Source organism: Chaetodon trifascialis, chromosome 13 (genome assembly GCF_039877785.1).
Source record: "Chaetodon trifascialis isolate fChaTrf1 chromosome 13, fChaTrf1.hap1, whole genome shotgun sequence".
Taxonomy (NCBI): Eukaryota; Metazoa; Chordata; class Actinopteri; order Chaetodontiformes; family Chaetodontidae; genus Chaetodon; species Chaetodon trifascialis.
In genome coordinates, this window is record NC_092068.1 from 17,439,138 (window position 1) to 17,465,458 (window position 26,321).

General features: G+C 41.7%; 1 protein-coding gene across 3 annotated transcripts in view; it reads left to right on the forward strand.

Annotated features, from left to right (window-relative positions):
- The window catches only part of sh3pxd2ab (SH3 and PX domains 2Ab), a 56,430-nt gene that overhangs the window by 20,381 nt on the left and 9,728 nt on the right, over positions 1-26,321 (forward strand). For 2 of the 3 annotated variants that reach the window (XM_070977704.1, XM_070977703.1), the window contains exons 6-8: positions 4,482-4,513; positions 13,253-13,381; positions 24,683-24,796. In XM_070977704.1, the coding sequence (XP_070833805.1) occupies positions 4,482-4,513; positions 13,253-13,381; positions 24,683-24,796 (275 nt within the window). Of the gene's footprint in view, positions 1-4,481; positions 4,514-13,070; positions 13,382-24,682; positions 24,797-26,321 lie in introns of those variants that run through there. The other variant, XM_070977705.1, reaches the window with a different exon arrangement.

The following is a 26,321-nucleotide window of genomic DNA, read 5'->3' on the forward strand; positions in this document are numbered from 1 at the left end:
AGAGGATAGCCTACACAGGGCGATGCTGCACTGTCGGGTGCTACAGAGGATGATGTGAGACAGAGACTTGCATAAGAGCCCGAGGCAGCTGCTGGAGGGAGAGAATTTTCCAAACAACTGCTGGGCTCAATAAGTTGCTGTGTGGAAATATGCCAATAACAATGATCAAATCTTAAAAACCTCTCAGTAAATTGGCAAGCCAGGAGGAGGATGATGGTTGGTGAACAGAATATTAATTTGGCATGATGTTTGTCTCAATTAGTCAATATCCCTATCATATTTAGAATCCAGATTGATTCACCTTGAGGCGTTATGAGTTCAGGTGACATTTTTCTCACTGTAGAGAACTGCAGACTCTCTGTACAAGTGGTTTCACATTGGCATTCACACCACCCTGATGAATGTCTGCACTGTGCCAGGCAGCATCTCCTGGCACACCACGCCTGTGGATAAAAGGATATAAATGCTCTATAAATGCTGAGGTAGTTTGTCAACAATGCTTTTATATGCCTTTATATCACATAACTGGATGCCCTGTTAACTGCTCCACACTCTGTAGACTTGTCGAGAACAAGAGGAATGGGAGTCAGTCATGTGAAGAATTGTGAGAATTGTGAAGATTGTGATGTTGATGTAGATGTAGAGGATCCACGGCAGCATAGCGTCTGTGACTTAAGACACCATAAAAAAAAAGAAAAAAAAAACAGGAATAACTGCCATGCTGAATGATGAATGAGGTAAAAACTTCATCTAAATTCAGTCAAGGGGTCAAAGGGGTTCCTGTACTTGCGGCAGCATGAAGTAGAAGAATTATGTTTTCTTGTTTTTATCATATTCACGCGACGGAAGGCGGAGGACGTTTGATCACGCATGAGTCTTCAGAATTAAATCAATTTATTTAAAACAGTAACAGCCAGTATTCAGAGCTGTGTACTGTAACTCTTAGACGCAGTTGTCGTAAAGACTGTTTGCATTTCTGCGCGAAGCTGCTCGTGTCAAGATGAAAACCAAACATCTCACTTCTGTAGCTTCTATTCAAAACATATGATCATACTGCTGGTACAAAAGCTGTGGTCAAAACACATTCCTCCAGATGTGCATGCATTATGGTACAGCTACTGTGGACTCCTTCCATATGCATGTAAACAGATACACACACGACTGTGGAAGACATTGCACTGACTGACTTTAATCTCCTGGAGATTTACAGCAGCTTTAATTACTGCTGCAACATATCGAACCCCCCAACCTTAACCAAAAACCAGAAATGGAATGATTTACCTTACGGGACCCTGTTTTTGTCCCCAAATGGGAGTCGAGTCCCCGAGACTGGGAATATGTAAACACAGCATGATTAATACAAGTACATAATTATGCATTTGTATATGAGAGACAATGAAGTTGTTCTAAAGTCTTTTCTTTACAGCCTGAAGCTTAATTTTACATCACCGTTTCACCACAAGGGAAGTTATTAGTGGTCGATTCATGGTCAAACTAACATTCTTTTCCCCTGACATCATTGTGTAATCATGACCAAGCTTTGCTGGAGATACTGGCCCGTGTGCATGAGTTTACTGTGCTTTTGTGAGGATTTGAATAAGCTGTGTCATTACCTTTCTTCAGGATATGCACACAAAATACCCCTACTGCACTTTTTCTGTGCACAAACCAGCTCTATCATAATGATTTCCTGTTTCATGACGCTGACCCATTGACCCCTGAGCTGGAGGTTATTCCTGCAGAGGTTAACGTTAGGTCGGGTGGGAGTGTCTGTGTAATGTATACATGCAGCGGGGCGGGCACTTCAGTCCTCTGGCTTGGCTGAGAAATGTGAGCAAAGGACTAATGTCTCACACATTCCATTTCTAATAGGCCCACCTACAAGGAGTGAGCTGCGAACAGATGGTTATTCTCAACTCAAGCTTAGGATGGACTCTCACGGGCTTGGATTTTTAATGATGTGTTCAGCCCATGCAGTCTATGTGTATGTCCATATACCGCATGTGCATCTCCTGGCATGGGCGTGCACGGAATGAAACCAGAACTTTATGAATTGTAAAGGCTACCTCCCAACTTTTGTGACTCTCTATTGTTACCTAATGGTTTAAGTGTACACGAGCGCAAAGTGTTAAGCATTTAATAGTGTTTGGACATATTTTCGCTCCCCTTACCTTCCCCTCATCTATTAGATTTTACTGGTGATAGGAGGAAAGCACACAGAGCCAGAGTTGTGCGCTCAGTCTCCCCCTGGGAAGCATATTATTCCAGCTCTGTGCTATGGGTCACGAGCTAGCAGGGCAGGTCAAGCATCTACTTTATCCCTATCATTTCTCCCCATCCCTCCATAGTGCTTCTCTCAGTTTCATCTCCACCCTACCAGACTTTCACCAAATAAACACAGGATGCTTCATAAAACGCTTCAGAAATGCGTAACATGTATTACAATTAATTAGTGTCACACAATGTCTTGATGTCAACAGTATTTGAAGCAGTAACCATAAACATACTGTGATTTATCCCAGAGTTTATGCTACATTACAGAAAGAAATAGCACCACTCAAGCTGCTCGCTTTTCCATCCTGAAAAGAATCGGTGAACTATTCACACTGTATATGATGTGTGAGTTGTTTTCATTTTAAAACCCTCTCCAATGATACATTGCACATCATCTTCTTAGACTACACTTATTTTTAATAGATTACAACCATATTTATGTTGGCTCAGCATAAATGTTAAGCATCACTGTGTTTGCCGCACATCATATCATATGGAAAGTTGTGAAATTCACTTCAACAGTATGAGCATTGCTGGAAGATCCAATATAAACATTGTTTTTACTGTCACAATCCAATTTAATAGTATATTCGCAGTTGCATTTGTTGTTTTACTTCAAAATTAATAAGTATATCATGAATGTTTTTAATGAAGCCGAACTGAGCTGTAAGCTGTTACATGTGTGATTGGAAATGTCTCATAACTCGTATTTGTTCATGCATCTGGAAACAGAGGAGCCTTGTGCCAAAAATGACTTTATCTGAATTAACAGAGGAATACAGCTATTGGTAAAAAAAATGTTTTGATTAAGCAAGAAGTGTGGCTTAGCTTGAACTAGGGTGCTTGCCAGACACTTTGCAGCTTTCAATGCCATTTTACATTTTTTGTTATCCTTCTCTAAAAGCAAAACCTAAATGTGACACAGCGGCTTTGTACTACTGCAGAGAATATTCTACTTCAGAAACTGAGTAATAGTTGAAATTGTTGATTGGAATCAATGAAACAGAGAGAGCCGATGAACAGGCTGTAACCTTGTAACCAAATGTTGGACAAGGCTTATCCAAACATGCACTCATATCCATAACCGGCCATGGCTGCAGTCCTGCTGCTGGCCTCTCCAGAGAGCCAGGTGTCTGCTCCCATCTGCGTCAAACCTCGGCTTCTCCTCAGTGGGCTTTCTCTGCACCTCGGCCAGCTCCTCCTAAAATGTACAACATGTTACAAGCCACACATGTACAGTACATGCAGATACAAGTCTGGAATTTTGTTCTGTTTAGAAATGTTTATACATTTCTGTTGTATAATCTCATCAAACTGGATGAATTATGTGAGGCATCATCATTTCTGTACCTGCATTACAGTAAACGAAGCATGAGCATTCAAATTGAACTGACAGCACTTTAATGAATTAGTTTAAATCTATTTATCCCATGCTCATCGTGCAAATGTTTGTTTTCTCTAATTCTAAATGACTAATTTTTGTCAAACTGAAATAATAGCATCATATTTTCCACGGCTGAACAGATACAACAGCAGTGACAGGTTTTCAATTATGCAAATGATCTGCTCCAGTCTAAATAAAAAGAAAGCAAACCAAAGAAGGAGCACACACAGACGTGTACAGTAAATGCGCACACAGTCAGTGGCAAATTACTGCTCTGTGGCTCTGATGAGCGTGAAAGCACAGAGTGGGTTCATTGACACTAATGCTCATCCTTTCAGTGTTGTGCTTCAGTCCATGCTTTGGAACAGAAAGACACTTTCACATCTAAACATGAATGGGACTAATCAAGGGGATATGATACTGTTGTGAAGTAAATAAATGCTGTTCTGTTAAACAGAGGCAGCTGCATTGCCCTCTGATTCACCATATCTACCATTTGAACAGATAACATTCAGTGGACGCATTAGAGGAAATTGGCAAGAATATCTGATGATTTGTGTTGTTACTGTCCTTGACACACTTACACACCCGTACAGTATGCTGTATCCCACCCTGTCTCCCTCCCTCTGGTAGTGGGTCAAGTTCAGCGTGCATTCTCAGCGAGGGTTTGGCTGGTGCTTGTGTGCCAACTGCACTTGGATGGTCCCAGGCGGAGATTCAGCAGTAACCAGTCGCTGCATTGATCAAGCTGTATTAATGCACTGACCTGTCTTACACACACACTCATACTGACCATGCTTCTCTGGTGTTGCTTCCTTTCCAGAGACTGCGGAGGCTCCGGCAAACGCAAATCAGGTAAGGATCTGAACTCTGCTTACTTGAGTGATAGTGTGTGTTTGAGGCCTCTCTTACTTACAAATAGTAACGGTTGTCGTCTTTTGTTTTTGAGTATATGTATTTGCACAAAACTACTTCAGCTGTGAAGGGGAACTCTGCTGTTTTTACACATCAAAGTCTGTTTCCGGCTCTTGGGGAGAACTGTGAAAATTTTGAATCTTCCGTGGCTCCAGAGAGAGCTCCATGCCTGAAGTCACAGCAACTATTTTGACAATCAATTAATGGTTTCAGTTATATTTCAAGGAAAAACGCAAAAAATATTCTGCGGGCTCAGCTTCTGAAATGAGAAGATTTAATACTTTCTTTTGTCACATTTCTTAATTTAATTCAGCCTGTTGCTTAGACATCAGAGCTCTGAGAAATTGTGAATGGCATTTGGACTTTTTTAAAGATAATTGCTTGTTTCAGCCCTTGCTTAGAATAAAAAGATATCTCTGGTTCTGCTGCATCAACTTTGATCACTTCTTTAACACCCCATAATGAGTATGACACTGTTATAGGAGTAGAATTGTTGAGAGGTCTGAGGCACTCAAGAGGATAACCAAGTAAAAATCCTATAATGTCTCAACATTAAATCATAATAAGAGTAAAAACATGCATATGCGTTTCAGCCATTAAGGCCTTTATCGGGGCAAGTGGAAAATGGTTGCCAGGTGCACATGGTCACATGATGAGTATCTACAGTTAAAGTTACATGACGTTACATTTTCTGCAAAGGAAATCACGATATACAGAACATCTTAAAATATATATAACTCAATATTTAAGTTCTCAGCAGGAAAATCAGCAATTAATACTTCCTAAATTAAAGACAGAACAGAAGAGGATTCAAACCTGAGCATTGCATAGCTTTCAGTAAATATATCTCAAATTATTTCCTTGTTTGGGGTTGCCAGTTCTAATTGTATATTCATGTTCGTCAGTTTTGCTTTCAGTTTATTCAGTTCAGTATTCTGTTCTATCAATACAAAAACATAAAAACAACCCCGTGGACAGTCAGGAAGAGCACATGTTCTTCAAACACATCCTGACCTAACGCTTCTGCAGTATGTTGAAATTCTCAAGAAAACAGTGTAAGGTGGGAGAGACCACCTGTTTGTGCCTCTATGCTATGTATTTGCTCTGCCAGGCTTGTGTGTGGTGTGTGTGTGTGTGTGTGTGTGTGTGTGTGTGTGTGTGTGTGTGAGAGAGAGAGAGAGAGAGAGAGAGCGAGAGAGTGAGCAATGAAGACAGAATGACTGAATGACTCAGCTGAGCATGGGGATACGGGCGTAGGAGGCTGCAGGAAAAGTATGAGAGGGGTTTAGTGAACAGCTGTGCAAGTGTTGTATATGTGTGTGCATGCAGTCTCAGAATACCCACATGCATTACTAAATTACACATTAGTCCTGCAATCAGATACAAAGTTGCTGTGGCCATCCTTCCTGCAAGCTGCCACGGTTGCGTATGACATAGCTGGGCAATGAAAGTCTCAGTAAGTGACCTGTAAGTTAATTTTCTGTGGGCGATCCACTCTGAGAAAAAGCTGTGCCGGAGTTGCCACCAAACGAAATAAGACCCCAACCTAATTTCATTATGTGTTCCATGGTATTGAGGCTTTACGTAACAGGGGATTCCAGCTACATAGCGAAATGGAAAAATTGTCTTATTTCAGCTGTGTGTCTGTCTGTGTGTGCGTGTGTGTGTGTCAAGTAGCCTACATTCAGTCTGTGCAAGATATTAGATTGGTTTCCAGTTATATTCATATTGGCTGTCTGGAAAGTTCGTCATATAGTCATTTCAGCTGTTTGGTTTGGTTTGATGTTAAATCTGTTAGCACCTACGTAGTAAGACGTACATTATAAATCATTCGATGGGATCAAGTCTACCAATGCAAACAATAATAGCGCACTTTATGTCTGGTGCTCATGATGACTTACTTTTCACCATCAACATGGAGAACATACTGTTCAAGCCCTCTCTAAACCTTCACCATAGTCCCCTTGCTGGACATTAGTGGTTAACGCAGCTGAAAGATTGATTTTTCTCTTTTAAAGCAGATAAAGTGCAGCGAGGCTGTGGTGAATTTGTGCTGTAGCTGCAGCCTATGGTTTCCATAATTACATGGTGCAGGTCTCCCATAAGAGTTTACTGAGCCCCTGCCCTAAACAGGAGAATGTAGCCCTTTACCACAAAACTGCTCGCGGTTAGAGGTTCGACTAAACTCTGTTTACCTACACACTCACAGATAATTGCTCATTCTTGGTCTCATTGTCTATGTTTACATGCACAAAATATCCCACATTTTGCCTTTTTCTAAAAAAGACAATCTTCCCTCTAAACAGTTTGCAGGGCTAATGAAAGTGAATATTCCACCACTGTTCCAATCAACATGCAGCTGTGCAGACGCTTAATGAACACAGCCTCACTCGTTCATCTTGAAAAGGTCAGCGTTGTGATATTGTTGCGTGTCCAAAAACCTGTTGATATCCAAGTACTTCAGAATGTTTAAAAGTAGGTGTGTATCTCCTTCAGAACAGAAATGTCACTACTCCAGCCCTGCAAACTGTTTGCTAGACAACACACACAGCTGACTGTGAACAGGCGAGAGGCCGTGTGTTGCAAACTGCGGTAAAAACCCCAGTTTAGATGCAGGATGTGCTGCATATATGCCTAAAGAACACTCCTAAAACCCAAGGAATATCGGCATATCCCACATGTCTTAATTTGAAAATGCTCAATCAGAATAAGATCTAATTTTAATAACCAAATGGAACATGACCCTCATAAAATTCGGAGTATCGTATAGTAGATAGCGGAGTATTAATTTGTAATATATATAATATAGTCATTGCCATCTTTGTCTTCATCATTTTTATCACCATCGTGATTGTTTTTCTTCGTTGTTTAGGTGATGGAGACAAGAGGACAGAAAGTGATTTAAAAGGGAATTGCGTTATATACTCTGGGATTTCCTCTCATATGTTTTCAGTAAGATTCTGGCCCATATCTCATTTATTGTCTTCAAACTATGACTTCCACTTTAAGAGCTCCACAGTATGAGATCGAAGTCTCCATCAGTGACGGAGCATCATAGAAGTCACCGCTATCTACATAAGGTCTAACATATGATAGACTTGTCATGATTGACTGCTGATATCGGGCTCGTCAGCATAAATCACTGTCAGATAAGTGGGGCTGCTATCTTAACCAAGCCTGAAAGGAAGCACCCTTCGACTACGGTGATGAAATACATTATATTTTATCAACACGAGGCCAAAAAAAAGACAAGGATAATTGTTTCATAAGGAAAACTAAACAACCTGAGTATTCAAATGAAGTCAGATGTTCAGATAATCTGCTGTTTACTTTCTAGGATGTTGAGGTTCAGCAGATTCAGATCATCTTTAAAGCATTAGTGATAATTTGTATGAAAAAAGAAAGTGAGATGAGCAGAAGACAGTTTTTAGGATTGAGGAGAGAGGAAAAGAAATGGAGCGCTCAGGGGTGTAGTGCATGTGAAAAGCAGCTGGAGAGGAGAGGAGGTTTACGTGGCAAGTGGAAACCATTTCAGTGTTGCGCACGGACTGAGGGAGTGTGTTTATGTGTGCAGACTTGCTGTCTTTATTTGAGCTGCGGGTCTCCGGGGGCTTAGAGGGTGTGTATGTGTGCTCGAGGTTGTGTCTGTGTGGGTGTTTACATGCTGTATGTGGGTATGCATGTGTGTGTGTGTGCACGCGTGTTGAGTGGAAAAGGGGTTAATCTGTTCTGTTAGATGGGGGGTGGGTCAAGAGGGCTGTGTGTTTGTTTGTATTTGCAGATGGATAAGATTTTAAACTGGCATAGGAAATCGTTAAGGCAAATGAGAAGTTCCAAATTAACAGGCACACACTGTTTCAGCAGCTTCTTTCTCAACGAAACCCCCGACTCACACAATGAGTCTCACAGTAGCAGAAAGATCCATTTCGTGGTTAAACCGGGGTTTGACCAGACATTTTGCTTTTTTTCTACGAGACGGTGTTAAAAGTCGTAGATGTGGCCATTCATTTCATGGATACAGCTTTAATATCAGTAGTGAAATGTTTGTTTTTTCCCAAGTTACCACTTAACTCTGGCAGAGTCAAAGCTCCAGTCCCTTCAGCATAGAGCAGATCTAATACAGCTCGCTCTGTTCCTGATTGTGACCATTTGTCACAGTGGACTCTTTTTGCTTTGAATACCATGTTTAAGCCAGAAAATAAGATGAGAATGAATGAGATCAGAAAAAAATATTCATCTGATCTATAGTTTTGTATAGAGGGTCAGTCATAGGGACACCTGGCATTCTTAGATATAGCTGCAGTTTCTTCATGTACTAGTTGTCAAGCATTAAGGGAGCTCAGAGTTTTTATTGGAAAACCTGATGAAGTGGAGGATTAAAGTCCTACTTATTTAATTAGCAGTTTCTCTCTGATTCCAGACTTTTCGGAAACCCTCTGAATCAGCAACATCCAGTGCAATGACGCAGCAACTGAAGTTACCTCTGGTAGTAGTAGTAGTAGTAGTGGTGCAGTGTTTGTACAAGTTGGTCCCATTTTTGTTGTTGTCATGTGCATGCATGCACGCAAGTTCCGTGATACTCAGTCCTGCAGTGGTTTAATGCATGACAGTTGGAGGCGGTAACGTTTTCAGTCATGTTGCAGTGTGCCAGCAGAGGCATAAAAGAAGAAGAAATATGGTTGTAAACAGTCGGTTTCAAAATCTTGCAGATCTCAGCCATACCTCAAAATGTTTCATCTATCTGGTACTTTTAATTTCCGTGTCATTTACACTCTTATCTAGCCCTAAAATACAGAGACAATCAGCAGATTAAGTGAAGATGATGAAGATATTCAGCAGTTTGAACAGCCTTGTGAAGGCTATTGTAATGTAAGATGATTTTAGGGAAAGTTTCTGTACTATTTGTTTGTGGTCTGCCCTGTCTCCCTTAGGGCCACATACTGATTCAATGACATGAGTACATCTGTACTACATTGAACAGCAGTCCTGTGTCTTTCTAATCCAACTGCACATCTGCTGCTGATGAGCCAAACAAAGGCATTGCACTTTGCCAAATTTTACTCCTCTCAACCCAGATCTGCTCTCGTAAAGTTACCCCAGGGTTCAAAGTATGGCACTAAGACATAAAGGCCAGTGCCAGCTATGCTATCAACCAAAATGCCTGATCCTTGAAAATCTCTCACGAAGAAAAATTCCTTGGTATAAATGGGTAGACTAGACTCCCTGGTTTCCTCCTCTTGGTGGTGAATTATTGCAAAGTTCCCAACTGTCATCATCTTTGGATGGAGCTGATGATGGGTGAGTGGGGGTGGAGGTGGGGGTTGGATGGAGTTAGGACTTCTGGGAGTGCAAGGGTGGGAGCAGGAAGCACATGTATAAATCTGACTGAGGAGAGATATAAACACAGAGAGTGGCTAATAGGGCTATCTCATGGAAGCCAAGAAGGAAATACTTTCCTTTTCAAAGCTCATAAATACTTGAGGTATACGCTGTGTGTACACATGCTCTACGAGACACATATAAGCTCACATGCATGCTCACACACTCTGTAACGGTTCTCGACCTTTTTTCGTCAGACGTATCCCCACAGCCCCGCCGGATGAACCTAACTGAATTTAATCAAAATTATTAATGATATAAAAGTGTTTATTTTTACAATGTTTATATCATGCAAGCGAACTGTCAATGTGAAATTCACTTTGGCTAAGTTTGCTTTTCGTTCAATTACCCTTCATCCATATTAGCTGTATTTTTAACCATTTACCCGTTAGCTTGGTTTTAGCTACCTATTTCAACCATTTATCCTCTGCTTTAAGCTATTTCAACCTTCTGCACTTGCTTGCTGTGCTCGCTGTTCATGCCCCTTTTTGTAAAAATGACTCTGTAGGTGGATATATGTGTACCGTGTTTGCTTTTAATGAAATCGTAATTTCTGTTTTGTCAAATCAGTGCAGCTACTCACAGTCTTTCCGCATACCCCCTGGCATGTGCAGAAGCAATCACTGCTCAACAACTTTTGTATACCACATTAAACCGCCTTTTTTCAGGCAGTGACTGATTGAAGTACTGTAATTTTACTGGGCTGCTGCATTTCATCAAAACCTTATTCCGTACACAGTAATTTCTAAGCCTCATTTTATACTCTGCTGTCTCTGTACATAGTTCATTTGAAATTAAAGCTATCCCGTCTAACACTGTTTCACCCCGTTTTTCTCACACATGTTCTCCTTGTTCTGGCTCTGTCTTCCTGCTGTTGCAAAACATTTCATTTCCTGAATGAGGCTGAAATATTAGCTTTTGTTTTTCAGGCCTATTGACTTTGCTGACAAAGTCTTTACTCACTCACCTCAGGTCTCAGATTTACTGTTCACTCACAGCGGTAGTTAATCGTGTGTTTTATAAACCGCCATTTACATCATTTGACGTAGAATTTGGTTTTATGAGATCATGAGTTTTATGTCCATCTGTCTTGAAAATATATTGTTAACAAATGTGTTTTTTCTTTTTTTTTTGTTGTTGTTGTTCAGACAATGTCCACAGCAACAAATTTATTTGGAATTCGGTTCCCAAGAAGTCACAATTCTATTTCAAGGCCAGATTCATTATTAAATAAACAAAAGTACAGAATAAATTGACAAGTTTGCTGTTTTGTTAGGGAAAATGAATGCTCATAGTTAAAGCAGTAGCAAAAGTTACAGCAAAACATGTTGCAGTCAGTCTTCTTATGTCGTTGTTGAGGCTACATCATTAGTGACCAGTGCTCGTTGATCTGCGAGTTAAAACAAACCACCCAACCACACATTTCCAAGAATAGTGTCAAAATAAATATCACTGCTTGCTGTAACTAAAGTAATTGCTGTCATATTATACTTTGAAGAACAAGAAGGCAGTACCCAGAATTTAAATAATATGTTCTTTCCAGTGTTTCTGCACCCAACTTTGTGGCTTGACAAAACATCTTGCACAAATAACGTGAGGCTTCATAAACCACAGACAGACCACAGTAATCCAGTGTCAGACTCTTTGGCAGTTTTAGCATCTGAGATGCTAATGGTGTTGAGTTCATCCACATAAGTTATGAGTTCCTTGACATTTCAAGTGTAGTTCCTGAACTGAGTGCAAAATATTATCCAGATAGAGAAATGTCACCCCTTTGGAGAAATAGCAGTTTAATCCATTTTGCCTCAATCATTCCTTATCTAAGCCTTAAACCTTCCATCTTTTGGACTGACTTGTTCTTATTTTCCATCCTCAGGATAAGTCAGAGCTCCTTTTTCCAGAAACTCTGATTACCACGCTTAAAAAATATATTTTTTATTTGAGCTTGCTTTGTTTTCTATTCTTCGTGTGACATTATCTTCCTAAAAATATTTGTTGATTGTGTGAGTCAAGAGCTTACATATTTCATTTTTCCTCTCACTAACTGATACCATTAGAACCATAAATAGAGATTGTGATCTGTACTTTGTTTGTGGATTTTTTGCTGTTATTCAAACACCATAAAAGTACATTGTACATCTGTTGTTGCAGCGTTATGAGGGTAAACAGATCTAATCTTAAGTGTGCAGCCACTATCTCCCTTCTATTAGGAGCTTTGAACTCAGTGGTCAGCAGAAGCTCCTGTTAATGTGTGAAGTGAAAGTCAGCTGGGCTCATGTCTGGATTCCAGCTGACGCTTGTTAGATCTGCCTTAGCTCCTTCAGCTATGCTTGCTTTAAGGATATTTCATGATGAAGGCTTCAGCTAATGTGACCTTACTCATGGGGCGAAAAAATGTAGTGGAATATATCACTAACTATAGGCTCTTTAGACCTTTTTACAAACAGAATCACATGCTTCTGTCTTGAAAAGGCTTCCCTGTTGTTAGTTAGAGTGAACCAAACCCTGGTTAAGTAGTGGATGTGACCAAGTTATGAAAGTGGGCACAAACTGCAAAAACTAAGTCACTGCTGGTGTTTATATGGTTAACTCTGTGAAGTACAGAAAGGAAGATTTCCATTGGCTGGGCTGCACGCTGCAGTCAGAGCTCTAGTGTTTCATGGAGACAGAGGGCCATCCCTCTGAGCACAGCTCCAGCCCCTTCATCTGGTTCTATTTAAGACCTCTAGTGCCGACTCTTATGATTGGTGTACACAACCCCCTACTCTTCCTCCAGCTCCAGCCCCAACTGAGGAGAAAGAGGCTTTTTAGCAGATGGTTTATTTTCCAAGGGAAACCATTTCTTTCTCCTACTCTACTGTCCTGTCCTCAGCTGGCTTTAGCTCAGTTTTCTAGCGCTGCTATAGCTACTTCTGCTTTCTCATTGCTGCTCCTCTTTCCACTGTGTTAATGTGCCTACCTGCATCTAATGTCCCAGTCCCAGCTTTATTGGACAACAAGGATGAGGCCTCTTCAGTAACACAGAATGGATCTTCTGCACTTGACTGCATGATCCTTCACTTTTTGGAGGGATATTCTTTTCCTAGACTTTCAGCATCTCCGTCGCCCTCGTTGTTGGGCTGGAGGGGGATGCAGCTCTATGGCTAGACTCTCAGGAAGATGCACTGAGCCCTGTGAATATTGTGATTGGCTGAGCTCTACAGACAAAGTGGCCTATGGCACAACGAGTGCCCAACAGTCGTTCTCGTGGACCTATGGCTGGCAGCTGGCTGACAGCATGTTTTTTCCCATCAACCCCAGGTCTGGATGCTTCGGATCCCATGCTCCTGGAACAGTATGTGGTGGTGGCCAGTTACGAGAAACAAGAGCCTGCAGAAATCAGCCTTCAAGCAGGCGAGGTGGTCGACGTCATTGAAAAGAGCGAAAGTGGTGAGTAAGCAAAACAACTGTGCTACAAAGACATGTTGAGCAGGAATGGTTTGCATGCATGTTGTGTGTATGTCAGACACAAACAGACTCTTTCATGATTCAGACCGTTGCTCCTCAAACATGCTGCCCTTTTCCCTAACTCAACCCTCTCACCTCCTTTGTCCACAGCTTGCTAGCTGTTACTTAGCCCCATCTGGAGGCTCACTTTGGCCTGCAGTCAGCCCTGTTTTTTCCCCACTATTGGTTTTGGCTGAGGGCCAAAATGTTGCCTGTGGCAAGAGGAATGTCTTCCAGACTCGCATTAATTATTCCACCTCACTTTAATGGAAAGCCAGTAAGACATGCCGGATTTACAAATGCCAGCTGCAGAGTCCTTAGTCAGCTGTTTCACCCCTGGAAAGAGCTAGCAAACAAGGCCAACGTGATGTTTTAGGGAATATGTCATTCAGTTTGACAATAGTTAGCGGTTAATGAGTCAGCAGCACACTGACATAAAGCAAAGCTTCGTGATATTCTAGGAATATGATGTAATGCTTCCAGGAACTTGAATCTATTGCAAACAAAAAAACGTGTAAATATGATATCTGTGTTTGAGATGCTGTAAAATGAAAACTGGTTAGATAGTTTTACAGATTGTAGTACATAAAGACAGAGAAAACGCTACTGACCCTATAGTGACATGTTATTTGCTATATGTTTATCAAATCATGTGTCTTAAACACAGTAAAACTATTAACTATCACTGGTCTAAATACCTCCCTGAGTCACTTTTATTTTGAAGAGAATTTGCCACATGGAGCACGAGGGTGACTGGAGAGGGCCCAGAAACAGGGTCTGACGTTGAGCTTTAATGGTGTGCTGAGACAGTAAAACAGTAATGGGACTCATGTGTCCTTCAGCGGGGAAAGAGAGATGGAGGAGGAAGCAGTGGCCAGGAAGGCAGTGGGACTTGGGTTTCATGATGGGTGTGAGTGAAAATGCCATGCCACACTGGCCTCAAGGAAGAGGGTCCGTATAGGCGGATCACTTTGAAGTGTCACGTGTCCTGCCTTAGGGTTCGTGTATTTGTTTTCACTCCCTGCTCCAGTAGGATTTCAACTCAATGGGGAGCCACAGTGAGGCGGATACTGCAACACCTTGAAGTCCTTTTATCGCAGGCCTTGTATGAGCACTTTCCTCCATGAACTTGAGCTGCATGGTCCTGAGCTTTTTAAGTTGAGGCCCCTTCTTCACTTTTGTGTTTCAGCTGACCACGATGCAAAGCTGTAGCAGTTGATCTGCGTGTCGATGACCCATGCAGAATCTGAAACTCGTGCACTTCAATGGTCTCGTTGCAGATTTATGATTTCTACAGTATGGCTTCCGTGTTATTGCTGCAGCTTCGCTTCCATGTTATTACAGCTCTGATTCATCCTCTTCTCTGATGCAGGCTATATTTTGTTGCCACTCTCAGCTCAGCTCATTCATTCATCACTGGTTCGCTTGGATTTGTCATGAGTTTCTGGAAGGCAAAAACAGTAGAATCCAGGCTTCTTAAAACACATACTAATGCTATTTGACAGTTTTATTATACACTGATGGACACTTTCACAGAGATCTGAAGTAAATACACCCCCTCCACCCCTCTACATCTTGCTATGGAGACTGTTTCCAGCAGCAGTGCTAGCATTTAAGCGAAAACTCAACACCTCCTGCAATGGAAGTCGGCTAAATCTGCTCCATTTGGCTGGGTGACATCACTCCATATCCCGTTGCCAATACTAACAAGACCAGGTGTGTGCTAAGAAGATTTGAGAGCTCATTTGATTTAGCATCCATTCCCTTGCAGGATAAGTACAAACCCTTTAATGGTTTCTGACACATTGATCTGTGCATTACAGAGCTAAATGTGCTGAGTTAGAGGCACTGAAAGGTGGCTATTACATTTGTAATGATAAAAGGTTTTTTATTGAGCCTTAAGCTAAAGTCACATATTTTCCTTTAATGCCATGCAGATTTCTCTGGATGCACTGAGTGGAAAATATCTGTACACTGTCATCTTGTCATCTCATTTTGTATCAGCATTGTGTGTCTGTGTGTCTGGCTTTATATGAGATTTTTTTTACACAAAGGTGTGAGAGTGTAGCAGTGACAGATCAAGAAATGGAAAAAAACAGCTGTGTTATTTTTGCCATTCACCCCAGTCCTTTAGCAGGAGTCCTGCTGTAAAAGCAACTGTACCATAGATTGTGGCTGTGACTGCTGCCCATGCAGTTATCGACTTTTCCTTACCTTGGATTAGATAATATGCGCCTTTAACAGGGCTAGTGAATCTAGGTCAGACCTATAAGCGAGCTCAGCTTTCTCCACTTTTCCAGCCTGCTGTCCCGAGCCAAGACAGTATTTTCCATCGCACAGTTTGTGTCGTGGCCTCTCTTTCAGTTGGTACAGTAGTTTGTATTGATTTCTGGTTTGTTAAGTTTAAAGTAGGTGCAGTATGTGGTAAATCAGCAGGGTAGACCAGGATAGACTGATAGATGTTCTTGTGTAGCATGTAGTTTCTCTGGCATAATGCTTTTAAAACTCATGCGTTGCTATTTGCTAAGTCCCATAAAAATGCATGCAATCTGCAGGAGCGATATGAAAATATCACACAAGTTACATTTTAGTATTGCCAAAACCTATGCTGTATTCAAAATGTGTTTTATAATTATTAACTCTGTCCTCACTCCCTCTGCAGCTATTTTATTTCTGTAGTTTATGAGAGTTTGCCAGGGGGAGATGCTGGCTCAGGAGGAGAGAGTAGCGCAGGGAGAAACTCGGGGAGAAAATGGAAAAAGACATTTCCTGCCAAAGTTAGTGGTTCAGAGAGGTTGGTTCATTATAATGGCTTAATGGATCCTCCAGGATGCCTCCTCAGTTTACACTATATTGGAGAGATGTTAACCAAAGTTAAGCTTGCAGCCTTTTTGGTCAGTTCAAATGCTCTTTATTCAGTGGTTTAAACTTTGCCCTTTAATGGGGTAGTATGTAGGAAGGGAAAAAATAATTTGCAGTCACTTCTGGAAATAATGTACTTAATGCGGATGGTTTGCCTACACCTCAAGGGCAGTGTTAGGTGTGTTGTGTCCAGTCCTGTGTTGAAGATCTGTCTCTGTGGACCAATCAGGGTTTAACTTGTCTCCATTCCAAGTCAGCCTCTATGAATTACGGTTTGCCAAATGAACTCCTGGAATGCCTGTCTGTTTTGGAGAGGCCAGCTCACATCCGTCAGTCCCTCTGGCTCCCCCTAAGACCCCCTGGCACCACCCATGTACAGTTTGTATTGTATCTCTACTGCTCCAGCGAGCTCACTTAAGTAGGGTGGAGTAAGTGAAATTTCAGGAAGAGCCTTAAGGGTCACTTATGGAGACAGCGATCTTAGCTGTATGAAATTGCCCTGTTTGTCCTCACGAACACATTTTAAGTCCGACAAATCTGAGCCATAGAGAAGCGGGAAGGTAACAGAGGAATCCTGCGGGTGATGTTCAGCTGCCTGGCTGAAAGCCCGTAGAGACTGCTGGAGTCCAATCCTGGCAGATTATGCAGGTCTGGCCCCTCAGCATGGCAGAGATGGATGTGCAAAATGTCTTCTTTACCTTCACATGGAAAGAAATGTACCAATACAACATTGTTTCTGTCTTCAGGCTGGAAGCGAGATTATCTCAGGGCTCAGCTCAGCAGGAGTTCAGTATTCAGAGAGGCTGACTCTTCCAGGAACTGAGTTTACGCCAAGAGCACAGACTTACTCTTTCAAGCATTATTCCTGCAGAATTGAAAGTTATCTATGAAAGTATATAAGGCAGTATGTGGATAATGACATAACTTCCTAATCTAGATAAAATTGATTGCCGTGAACCTTCATTCAGACAATCAGATTCCCCTCGGGATAAAATAATATGCTGGTCCCTTCACTGTTGTAGCACCTAATTTTGATTTGTTACTTACTTTGGTTACCCTGGGGAGTTGAACTCCGACCGCTGCGGTGGGCACACAGCTTTGATGCATGAGGCGCAGGCTCTACCAGGTGAGCTACCTGGGTGCCCCCCAGCTAGGCGTTGTGTTTATAACTAATCAGCAAATGTTGGCATGCTAACATTCGAAACAAAGATGGTGAACATTATACCTGCAAAACGTCAGCATGTTAGTATTGTCATTGTGGCCATGTTAACATTCTGATGTTAGCATTTAGCTTAAAGTACAGCCTCACAGAGCTCCCAGCATGGGTGTAGACTCTTACATCTGGTTTGAGCTATCAGGCACAGACAAAAAACAAACAGGAGGGGCATAAACCTTGGTTAAAGTAATAAATGGTTTATCTCCTTGAAGCCCTCAGTCTACATCAGGGCTACATGGGGGAAGGGGGGGGGGGGGGGGGGGGGGGGCTGGCCTTTATTTCACTAAAATTCAACTTGGATCCTTTTTTATTAGTAGCTTCTCCTATCATTGATACCATTGTGCTGTTTACTGTAGAGCACAGGTCCACAGTACTCCCTAGGTCCTCTTATTCAGCCTGCACAGATTACAGTTTATTAGAATGACAGTTGACTTCCTGCTGTACTTAGATAGTAGCACCAAAATGTGTGTTATAATCAGTGGGTCAATCAGAAAACTGCAAGCTTTATGCAGATTTTAGCATCAGTGGTTCCTGCAAGTGTGACAGCATCATGTATACTGGCCGTTGCAGTTTTTCTGTCTCTGACAGGCAGGAGGATTAAAGACAAGGTCAATGTTCTAGTGCTGCTAGTGTGCAAGCCTTCATTTTGTGCAGTTTCAGCAAGAACATGTTTCCTTGTATAAAAGAAAAACCCTATAATTCTTGTCAATGAACCACGAAAGACATGACGCAGAAAACTTGCCAAGTGTTAAATGTCTTTTTTAAGCTGAAGTTGCAGCAGCAGATGGAAGACACATTATCCTCTCATAGTAATCCCCATCCTCCACATTCTTTCAGCTTACCATAGGAAGTACTCATGACTGTCTCAAGAAATTAACCTTATCCTGTATTTTTAGATATGGAAACTCAAATTGGAGGTTTGTAACTGGCATTTCAACAGAGGCTCCTACTGCTGTATTTTCTTGCATCTTGTCACAGAGCAGTGCAAGCAGAGGGGATGAAGAACAGGAGCATTAACACTATTTAAGAGGACAAATAGCTGTAATAATAGTGCACAGAAATCAGTCTGTGGAGCCATAAAGGTGCCTCTCTCTCAGTCACGGAAGAATTGACCATTGAGTTAAACCAGCATTTTAAAAGGTGGGCTTTCAGACCCTCAAGGACTGCTGTGTCTCCAAATCAGTAGAGAGCACACAAGCTGTGGGCTATAGCTTCGTTCAGACCATGAGGGGATCCATTGAGAGGCTGGGAGGTTGTTCCTTGGGTCAACATCAGCCCTTGAAAGCTGTGTTGTGCCGTTTTCCCCCAACCCACCCCCGCACCAGAGCCACCCAGGTAATTGAAACCCAGTGTTTTATGAAAACTGGAAGTGTGTGTATTGGACTGGATACCTTCCCCCTGGTGGCTTGATACTGGATCCACTGTTAATGAATACAGAAGCTGGAAATGAACGGTGTTTTCTCCTGCTCTGCTCAACAGTGGTGTCAGATATCTGCAGGACTGCTGAGCCACTGCATTCCTCATCATTTCAGGTCGTGGAAAAAAAGCCTCCTTGTGCTGCTGAATCTGTGGTTCTCATATTCATGCTAGATGTGTAGAAATCTTTCACGAGTATTACAGAGTTACTCCAAAGCACAAAACAATGTTGATGTCGGATTTCAGTACGGTTTAAGGTCCATTTATCTCAATGATATATTTGTAGGGATGAGGAGGATATTAAGGAGCATTGCAATGTCACAGTTTGTTAGGTATGCTGTTGCTCCGCTATCCGACTTGATTGATTGTATATCTAGAGTGTGGTTTTGTTTTATAGGTCATCCAGTCACCTTGGGAAAAAACCCAAATGGCATAAATCTAGTTTCTCGTTTCAGCTTAGAATCTGTTGTTGATTACAGTAAAAATGAAGCATGGGTCTTAAAGCTGATAGAGTTTCCAGATGGCAGATACTGTATGCGAGACAAATAGAGCTTAGAACTGCTGCTCACTCTCATTATGTGTCTGTATCTGCACTTGCAGGGATATAATACAGGTGAGCGTATGAGGACAGCTCCATAAAAGAGCAAGCATCTGTTTACATTTGCCTCAGTAGCATTTTTCCATCTGGCATTGTGAAATTGTTGCAGTGCTTTCATCTTACATGCTAACATGTCTTTTTCTTCACAATGCAGTCAGTTGTTTTTTGAAATGCCTTGCTCATAGTTATTTAAAAGTAGTTGGAAACACGCTTATTTGCTGTTATTCACGGTCAATTAAGTCACATCTTTTGTGATTGTCCAGCACAAAACCGAGGCAGACAAGTCTCAGACGTTTAGTCTGTATTTACATCTGGCTCAGATTCTTACAGCTACATTTACACGAGTTGTAGAAATCGTTTACTGGAGGAAACAATACATATTCTGTGTCTGCAGGTTTAGGAGCTGATAACAAATCACTCACCATGACAACGATGTCAACGAAGCCACATTAAACCCACTTTTCTGGGGACAGGATCGCTGTGAAGGATCTCCAGCAACACCGTATATTCAACATCACCAACAATTTATTGATCAACAGAAAATATGTCTCAAAATAGAAAATGTTTTGTGGCCTATTCATAACATGACTTACCATCCGGTCTGAGGTCCAGACAGATATGAGAGTTATATTGACTCCACATCTAACTCCCCACCACTCCCCACCACTCCCCAGATCTCACATTTGTGCTTTAAATCTGGATCTGCGTGTTTCATGCTGTCTAAATTAGGCTTACATCATCATTTTCTTTATTTTTATTACAGATGTAATTGGGCTCAAGCAGGCATGTAACCTGATCCGACCAGTTTTGCACTTGGATACCAAAGCACAAACTTAGTCACAACTTGCCCTCAGCTCCGCTTCAAACACCCAGTGCTTCATGATGTCCTTGTAGTGTAGTACAACAGTGTTGTCAAGACAAACTGTATGGTTTCTTGCTTTCTGAGGCTGTGACATTTGAGGTCGTTGCCTGCGGTCATGATCGTATGGTGTGATGGTGTTATGTGAGATCTCCACCAGAGGGTTGTGGGTTTAGCTATTGTCTTATGCAACCACTGACCCCGACACGAAACTCTGCTCAAACGTTTTAAAAGCTTTTTGATTTACTCAGGATGTTGACTAAGTAGCTATAATCGTAATATTGAATAATGTTTAGCAAAGTGTATTGCCAGTCAGCATTTGGCTGTGTTCTTTTTTTTCCCGTTGTGGTTGAAACTCTGTAGCAGCTTTCCAAGATTTTCAACTTTTCCTTACGTGGATAACAATGCAGGGATACATGGAGGAAAGCAGTTTGTGATATCGACTGATCAAAAACAAAGGCAAAGATGCAGGTGTAGCTTTGTAATGTGTGTCAGCACTCTCTGCTGTGGGAACCAGACAGTTGCACTGATACATGTGTACTCATAGAAACACACACCCCCACACATATTTCCAGACACAAGGTATGCTTCCTTCACCTTTGTTCCTCCCACATCTGTTCGGATAATCTCTGCCATCCGGAAACGGGGAAGAGAGAGCACGTTCTTCTCCTAATCTTATTCCCATCATCTGCAATTTCACCTTTCAGCAGCTGAATCCACAACTTCATTCACTCTTCACAATTCACTCAGCTTTGCTTTTAACTTTTCCACTTCATGCAAAATCTCTGTCTTGGCAGCTGGAGACCCAGGAAACAGCTGTTTCTTTTGTAATGACCTCAGTTTAAAGTCTTGGTCATGATGAATGCACTAATGATAACCCTGTCACAGATGAAGTTCAGAATCATATTCCCCTGCCAATAAATATTCCCCAAGAATGATGCTAACAAAAGAGATGATATGTGACGTTGATAGGGTCATTTCATTTGATATCTGAAGCCTGAAACAAAGACTATGGATTAAATAAGTTCATGTTCAGCACATAGTTTATGAAAGCTGGATTTTTGCCATTTTGTGTCTCCCAGAGGGGAAGTTCTGGTATTACAGCAGCAAAACAACGCCAGAAAAAACATGCAACTAAAAAAATAAATAGTCAAAAAGGGTATAAAATTGCTATAGAATAAAACAATAAGCTCAAAATGACAGTAGTGTTAAGGCAATAAGTGGTGTTGAACTAATAGAGCAATACTGTCTCTAGCAAAGCGACATGCCGGTGAGATTAGTAGCAGCAACGTCAGCAAATTAAAAAAGTAATGTGATGCCATCAGCTATAACAGTCTATACCTGAATATTATATTCTATAATTATGGATGAATAGATAGAGTACTTATTAGTCCCAGCGGGAAAATTAACAGCAGCTTAGAGAAAAAAAAAAAAGACAAAGATAATGAACAAAAAACTATTACCCTAAAGTAATATCTTAACAAAAGCTTCGAATAAGTGGGAGGATTTTACTAATACGTCCAGTATGGACCTCATTTTGTGTGAGATTGCAGTCACTCCACGAATGAAAGACACGAAGCAGGTTTACTCGTTTAGTACCGGGCTTTTCTTTTGCATTTCATGTAAGTGCAACCTGTCTGACATAAACCTGCAATGGCCACGAAAACAGCACTTGCGTAATGTGTGTGTGATTTTTAAAACTTTTATTGCTTCCTTTGAGGTTCAGTGAACTCAGCCTAAGCACCTGCCATATGTGAGCATGGCTGAAAAACACAAGCAAGGTGGGCCGAGCCATCAATAACAGCATGTGTTTACTCAGGCCTTTTTAAAGCGACTGTCTTTGCTGTGTATGTATGTTCAGACTTACAGCCAAGTGCTCTCAATTAAAGCACATTCCTGCACCTTGTTCTTGGATTTGCTTATGTGCTTAAGTGTCAGTTTGCTGAAGTGAAAATAACATTTCCCCCAAGCTGCCATGTTAGTTTGAAAATGGCAATTTGCTAATGTAAGGATTTTTTTTCTTTATTTCGTTGACGCAGGTCTTTTTCCTTCTGCCAAGCTGACCTTTCTTTATAATGGTCAATTTAATTTAATGTACCGCTAATGTAGTTGACGTTGCCCTTTGCTGGTCATTAAACAGGACACATCAGATTTATTTTAATGTCGTCAGTGACTTAATGAAGTATTGCAAAATGCTGGTATAATGAACTCATTTAAAATTAGGATGACAGTATAATAAATGTTTAACAATCCTTGAATTTTCTCACAAACTTTCAGCTCCACCGTATCTGCATTTTGTGTCCTTTTGTTTGGCACTGTTTTGTTTTTTTTAATAGCTTGTTGCTCTCTCTGATTTATTGGCATGAGGTTTTGTTCAAGCCACAGCTTTGGTGCAAAGACTGGGTGCATTACACGGCTAGTTACGTACCTGAGTCCAAGCCAGCATGTTGCTCAGAGCCAGACACTAACAGCATCCTGCTATCTGGACCCACCCTGACTCTATGCAAAATAGCCCCACTGTACAGATGATGATGTTTTTAGTTGAGCAGCTTAGCAAGATCCTCAGTAAAATAAATCATCCCTCACATGAATCACAGAGATTGCTTGCGTAAGACAAAAAAGCCCTGGAAAGATTTTCTCTGTGCACTTCCTGCACTGAAAAAGTCATGCAGTCTGTCAGCGGGACATCTTCTAGCGCTCCAGTTAAAGTTGGTGGACAGATAGACGTAAGGCCAGAGAACAGTTTGATTCAGTCATGTTAGTCATTAGAATTTGGGATTGCCAACATTACGCAATTATTAGGTATTTATAAGTATAACTATGGTATGAAACTGCCCGAGAAAGGAACCTGATACCAAATCTTACAGGCATAAATGCAGAAATCAGTAAATTGTAGAGAAAACCATGACATCTCTGAATGTAATAACAGGTTGGCCAATTGTTCACTGCTGGCAAAGGTTTGTATCTCCGCTCTGAGAGATCACATGCCACCATCCAGCAGGTGGGAAATGGTGCGTATCGTAATTTTTAAAATTCTCTCTGACTTTCCAAAACCATTTCTCTTGAAAAAAAGTCAACACTGACGCTGCATGTTCACATCAACAAACGCCAATAATAAACAAGCTTTTTCTAATCCACAGCGCCCTTTAAATGCTGCCTGCCTAATTGTGCAGCGTGAGTGTAAGATTAAGGACATAATTAAGGAACATTGTTCACTACATGTAGATGAATCACAATTACCTAATACAGGGGTGTACAATGTCTTTGCTCTTATTTCAGTATTAGCATCCTGTAATTTTGCTTCATCCTTTTAGCATACAGTTAATATGATAGGCTCTCATACTACATTCTGCTTCTATTTTTATTAATTGTGTGCAATTAAACTACCTCATAATACACCATTTTTGTAGGAAAATGTACACTGGACGTTTGGGCCAGCTGTGGACGTGTAATGGAACACTCTTTTCCTCTTTATGGGTAGTCCAGACAGCTGTCAGCCATATTATATTCCTGTTACCACAGCAAATAAGGCATGTGTAACATACCACATATAGGACTGTTTTTGTGCCAGCTTTGTCACTCAGCTCTCACTTTAGGTCTCCTGTTGTACTTACATCAGCCCACCTTATCTGACACAGTGGATAAATGCACTCCATTCGCTTTATTGGGATCAGATTTGTGCACCTTTCCAGCTGAGGCATTTGTCATAAAGGAGCTGTCAGAGCGATGCTGTCAGAGGAACCAAGTCAAATCAGCTGCAACAGTGCAAATGGATATGTTGGCTTGTAACAGCGCTTCAGGATCGTCCGGCCCACTGGAATCGCGACTGAACCTGATGAAACGCAGGTTGAACGAGACCTCGTCACGAGTCGGGCTACAGCCAGCCGGCGTTCCCTCTGATGTTCTTGGCCCTGTCCGTCATTGTAGATTCTGTTGGCAACACAGTGAAGTTCCTCATGTTCATGTGTAGGTCATCCCTTTGACTAAAACAAAGATGCGAGTGATTTGACGGGGGATAGAAGCCAGACTGGAAGATCTATGGTCGTACGTCATCCGTGTTCATTTTCATCTGTCTTTGTTGAGATTTATCATGTGGATTTTTTGGGGCGGGAATCTTATCACAGGCCCAAATTCATCTGCAAAATTTCAACATATCTTCCAGACCTCTGAAGACATTTTAATTCCTTCCACTCAAAGTTTAGGCTGTATCTTCCTATGTAATGCACTGTATGACATGTTTGCTAAACATCCTACACAGTCCTGGTGATTTTCAGCCTCTGTGTCTTTCCACAGGTTGGTGGTTTGTCAGCACCGCAGAGGAGCAGGGTTGGGTCCCTGCCACCTATCTCAACTCCCACAGCGGCACACGGGATGACTTGGAGCTGGGCGCCTCTAAAGCTGGGGAAGGTAAGTCTGCAGACTCTCCTGTCTCTGCCCACACACACACACACACACACACACACACACACACACACACACACACACACACACACACACACACACACACACACACACACACCTCACACTCTGTTGTACACCCACACACAGATACCACCTCTGCCCTCAATCCTCAATCTTTGATCTGTGACAAAATGGAGCAAATTCGTCCCTACTTCACCACTGCCGGCCTACGCTAACGGCCGGCGCCCGGCTGGAGTGAACACCTCTCTCTGTCTGCCTGCCATTATAAGCACACTTGAACAGAGTGTAGATTCAGACCTGGGTAAACAGCAAGGAGGAGCGCCAGGAGAGACCAGACCACAACCACTGAAGTGATGTTCTGTACAGTGATGCTCTGTACAGTAAAGATGCAGCACAATATGACGTGATATGACCTCCGCAGAGTGAGCTCATGAAAGAGGCATGTGTTTCCATCAGCAGTAAGGAATAAAACAGAGGAATACCTCAAGAGTCATGCTCTTTAAATCACGGTTATATCGTTAATTGAAGCAAGCTCTGACATGAATTATACTTTTTCATGCAATGTCTGCTTATCATTGTGGATAGCTGATAAGTTACAGCACAGGAGACAAGTGTTGATGTTAAAATTCGTGAGCTTACTGGAGTCAGAGAAGGATCCAAAACCATGATAAGAAACACACCTATGTAGACATCAGTTTGCCAGAATATAATGCAGGCACATGTGAGGCTGAAGACGGCGTCCAATCACGCAGTTGTTTCGACAGTCCTGTCGGATACGGTTATCAAGTCATCCGAGAGCAGCTCAAGCTGTCTCATTCTTCAAACATTTTCAATATTAAAGGAGGAGAAAAAATTCTAATATCAGAGCAATAGAGCTCAATTAGTGTCAAGTACTCAGACAGACTGATAGTTTTGACAGGTAGTGCAACAACTGCAGCTTATTGGTTAAGATTTATGCAGTATTGTGTTAGAGAAAACCCAACAAAGTGGAGGCACGGAAATAATTAAGTTGCGTGTTACACTTCCAAACAAACATCAAGATTTTCCAGCGTTCTGGCCAAAACATCTTTTGCTGTACAGTTGTTTTACTCTGTAACAATGGGACCCTGGATCCCCTCGGTGTTGTATATCTTATGACTCAAGGATGGAGGGGGAGAGAAAGGGAATACATTAGGCTAAACAGTGTTTCTGTTTCACAGTTTGTTAAAATGCCCTTTTCTCCCCGTTGGGACTTACAGAATACACATTTATCAAAGAAAATTTTAACATGTAAACATACCACAAATGTAGAAGCACACCGATAGAATCCTAAATGCTAACGTGTACACGCAACTCTCCTTTCCACTCTGTCAGAGATAGCTGGAGTTTGCTGCCAGGGGGTTTTCACCAAGGACAATCTGTCAGTGTAATTAGTGTTTATGTGTCTAGTCGGTCATGGGAATGGCATGAAGCTCATACAGCATTTCTTTGTCAGTCTTGTGGTCTTCAGCAGTCTGTGCCACCACATTGT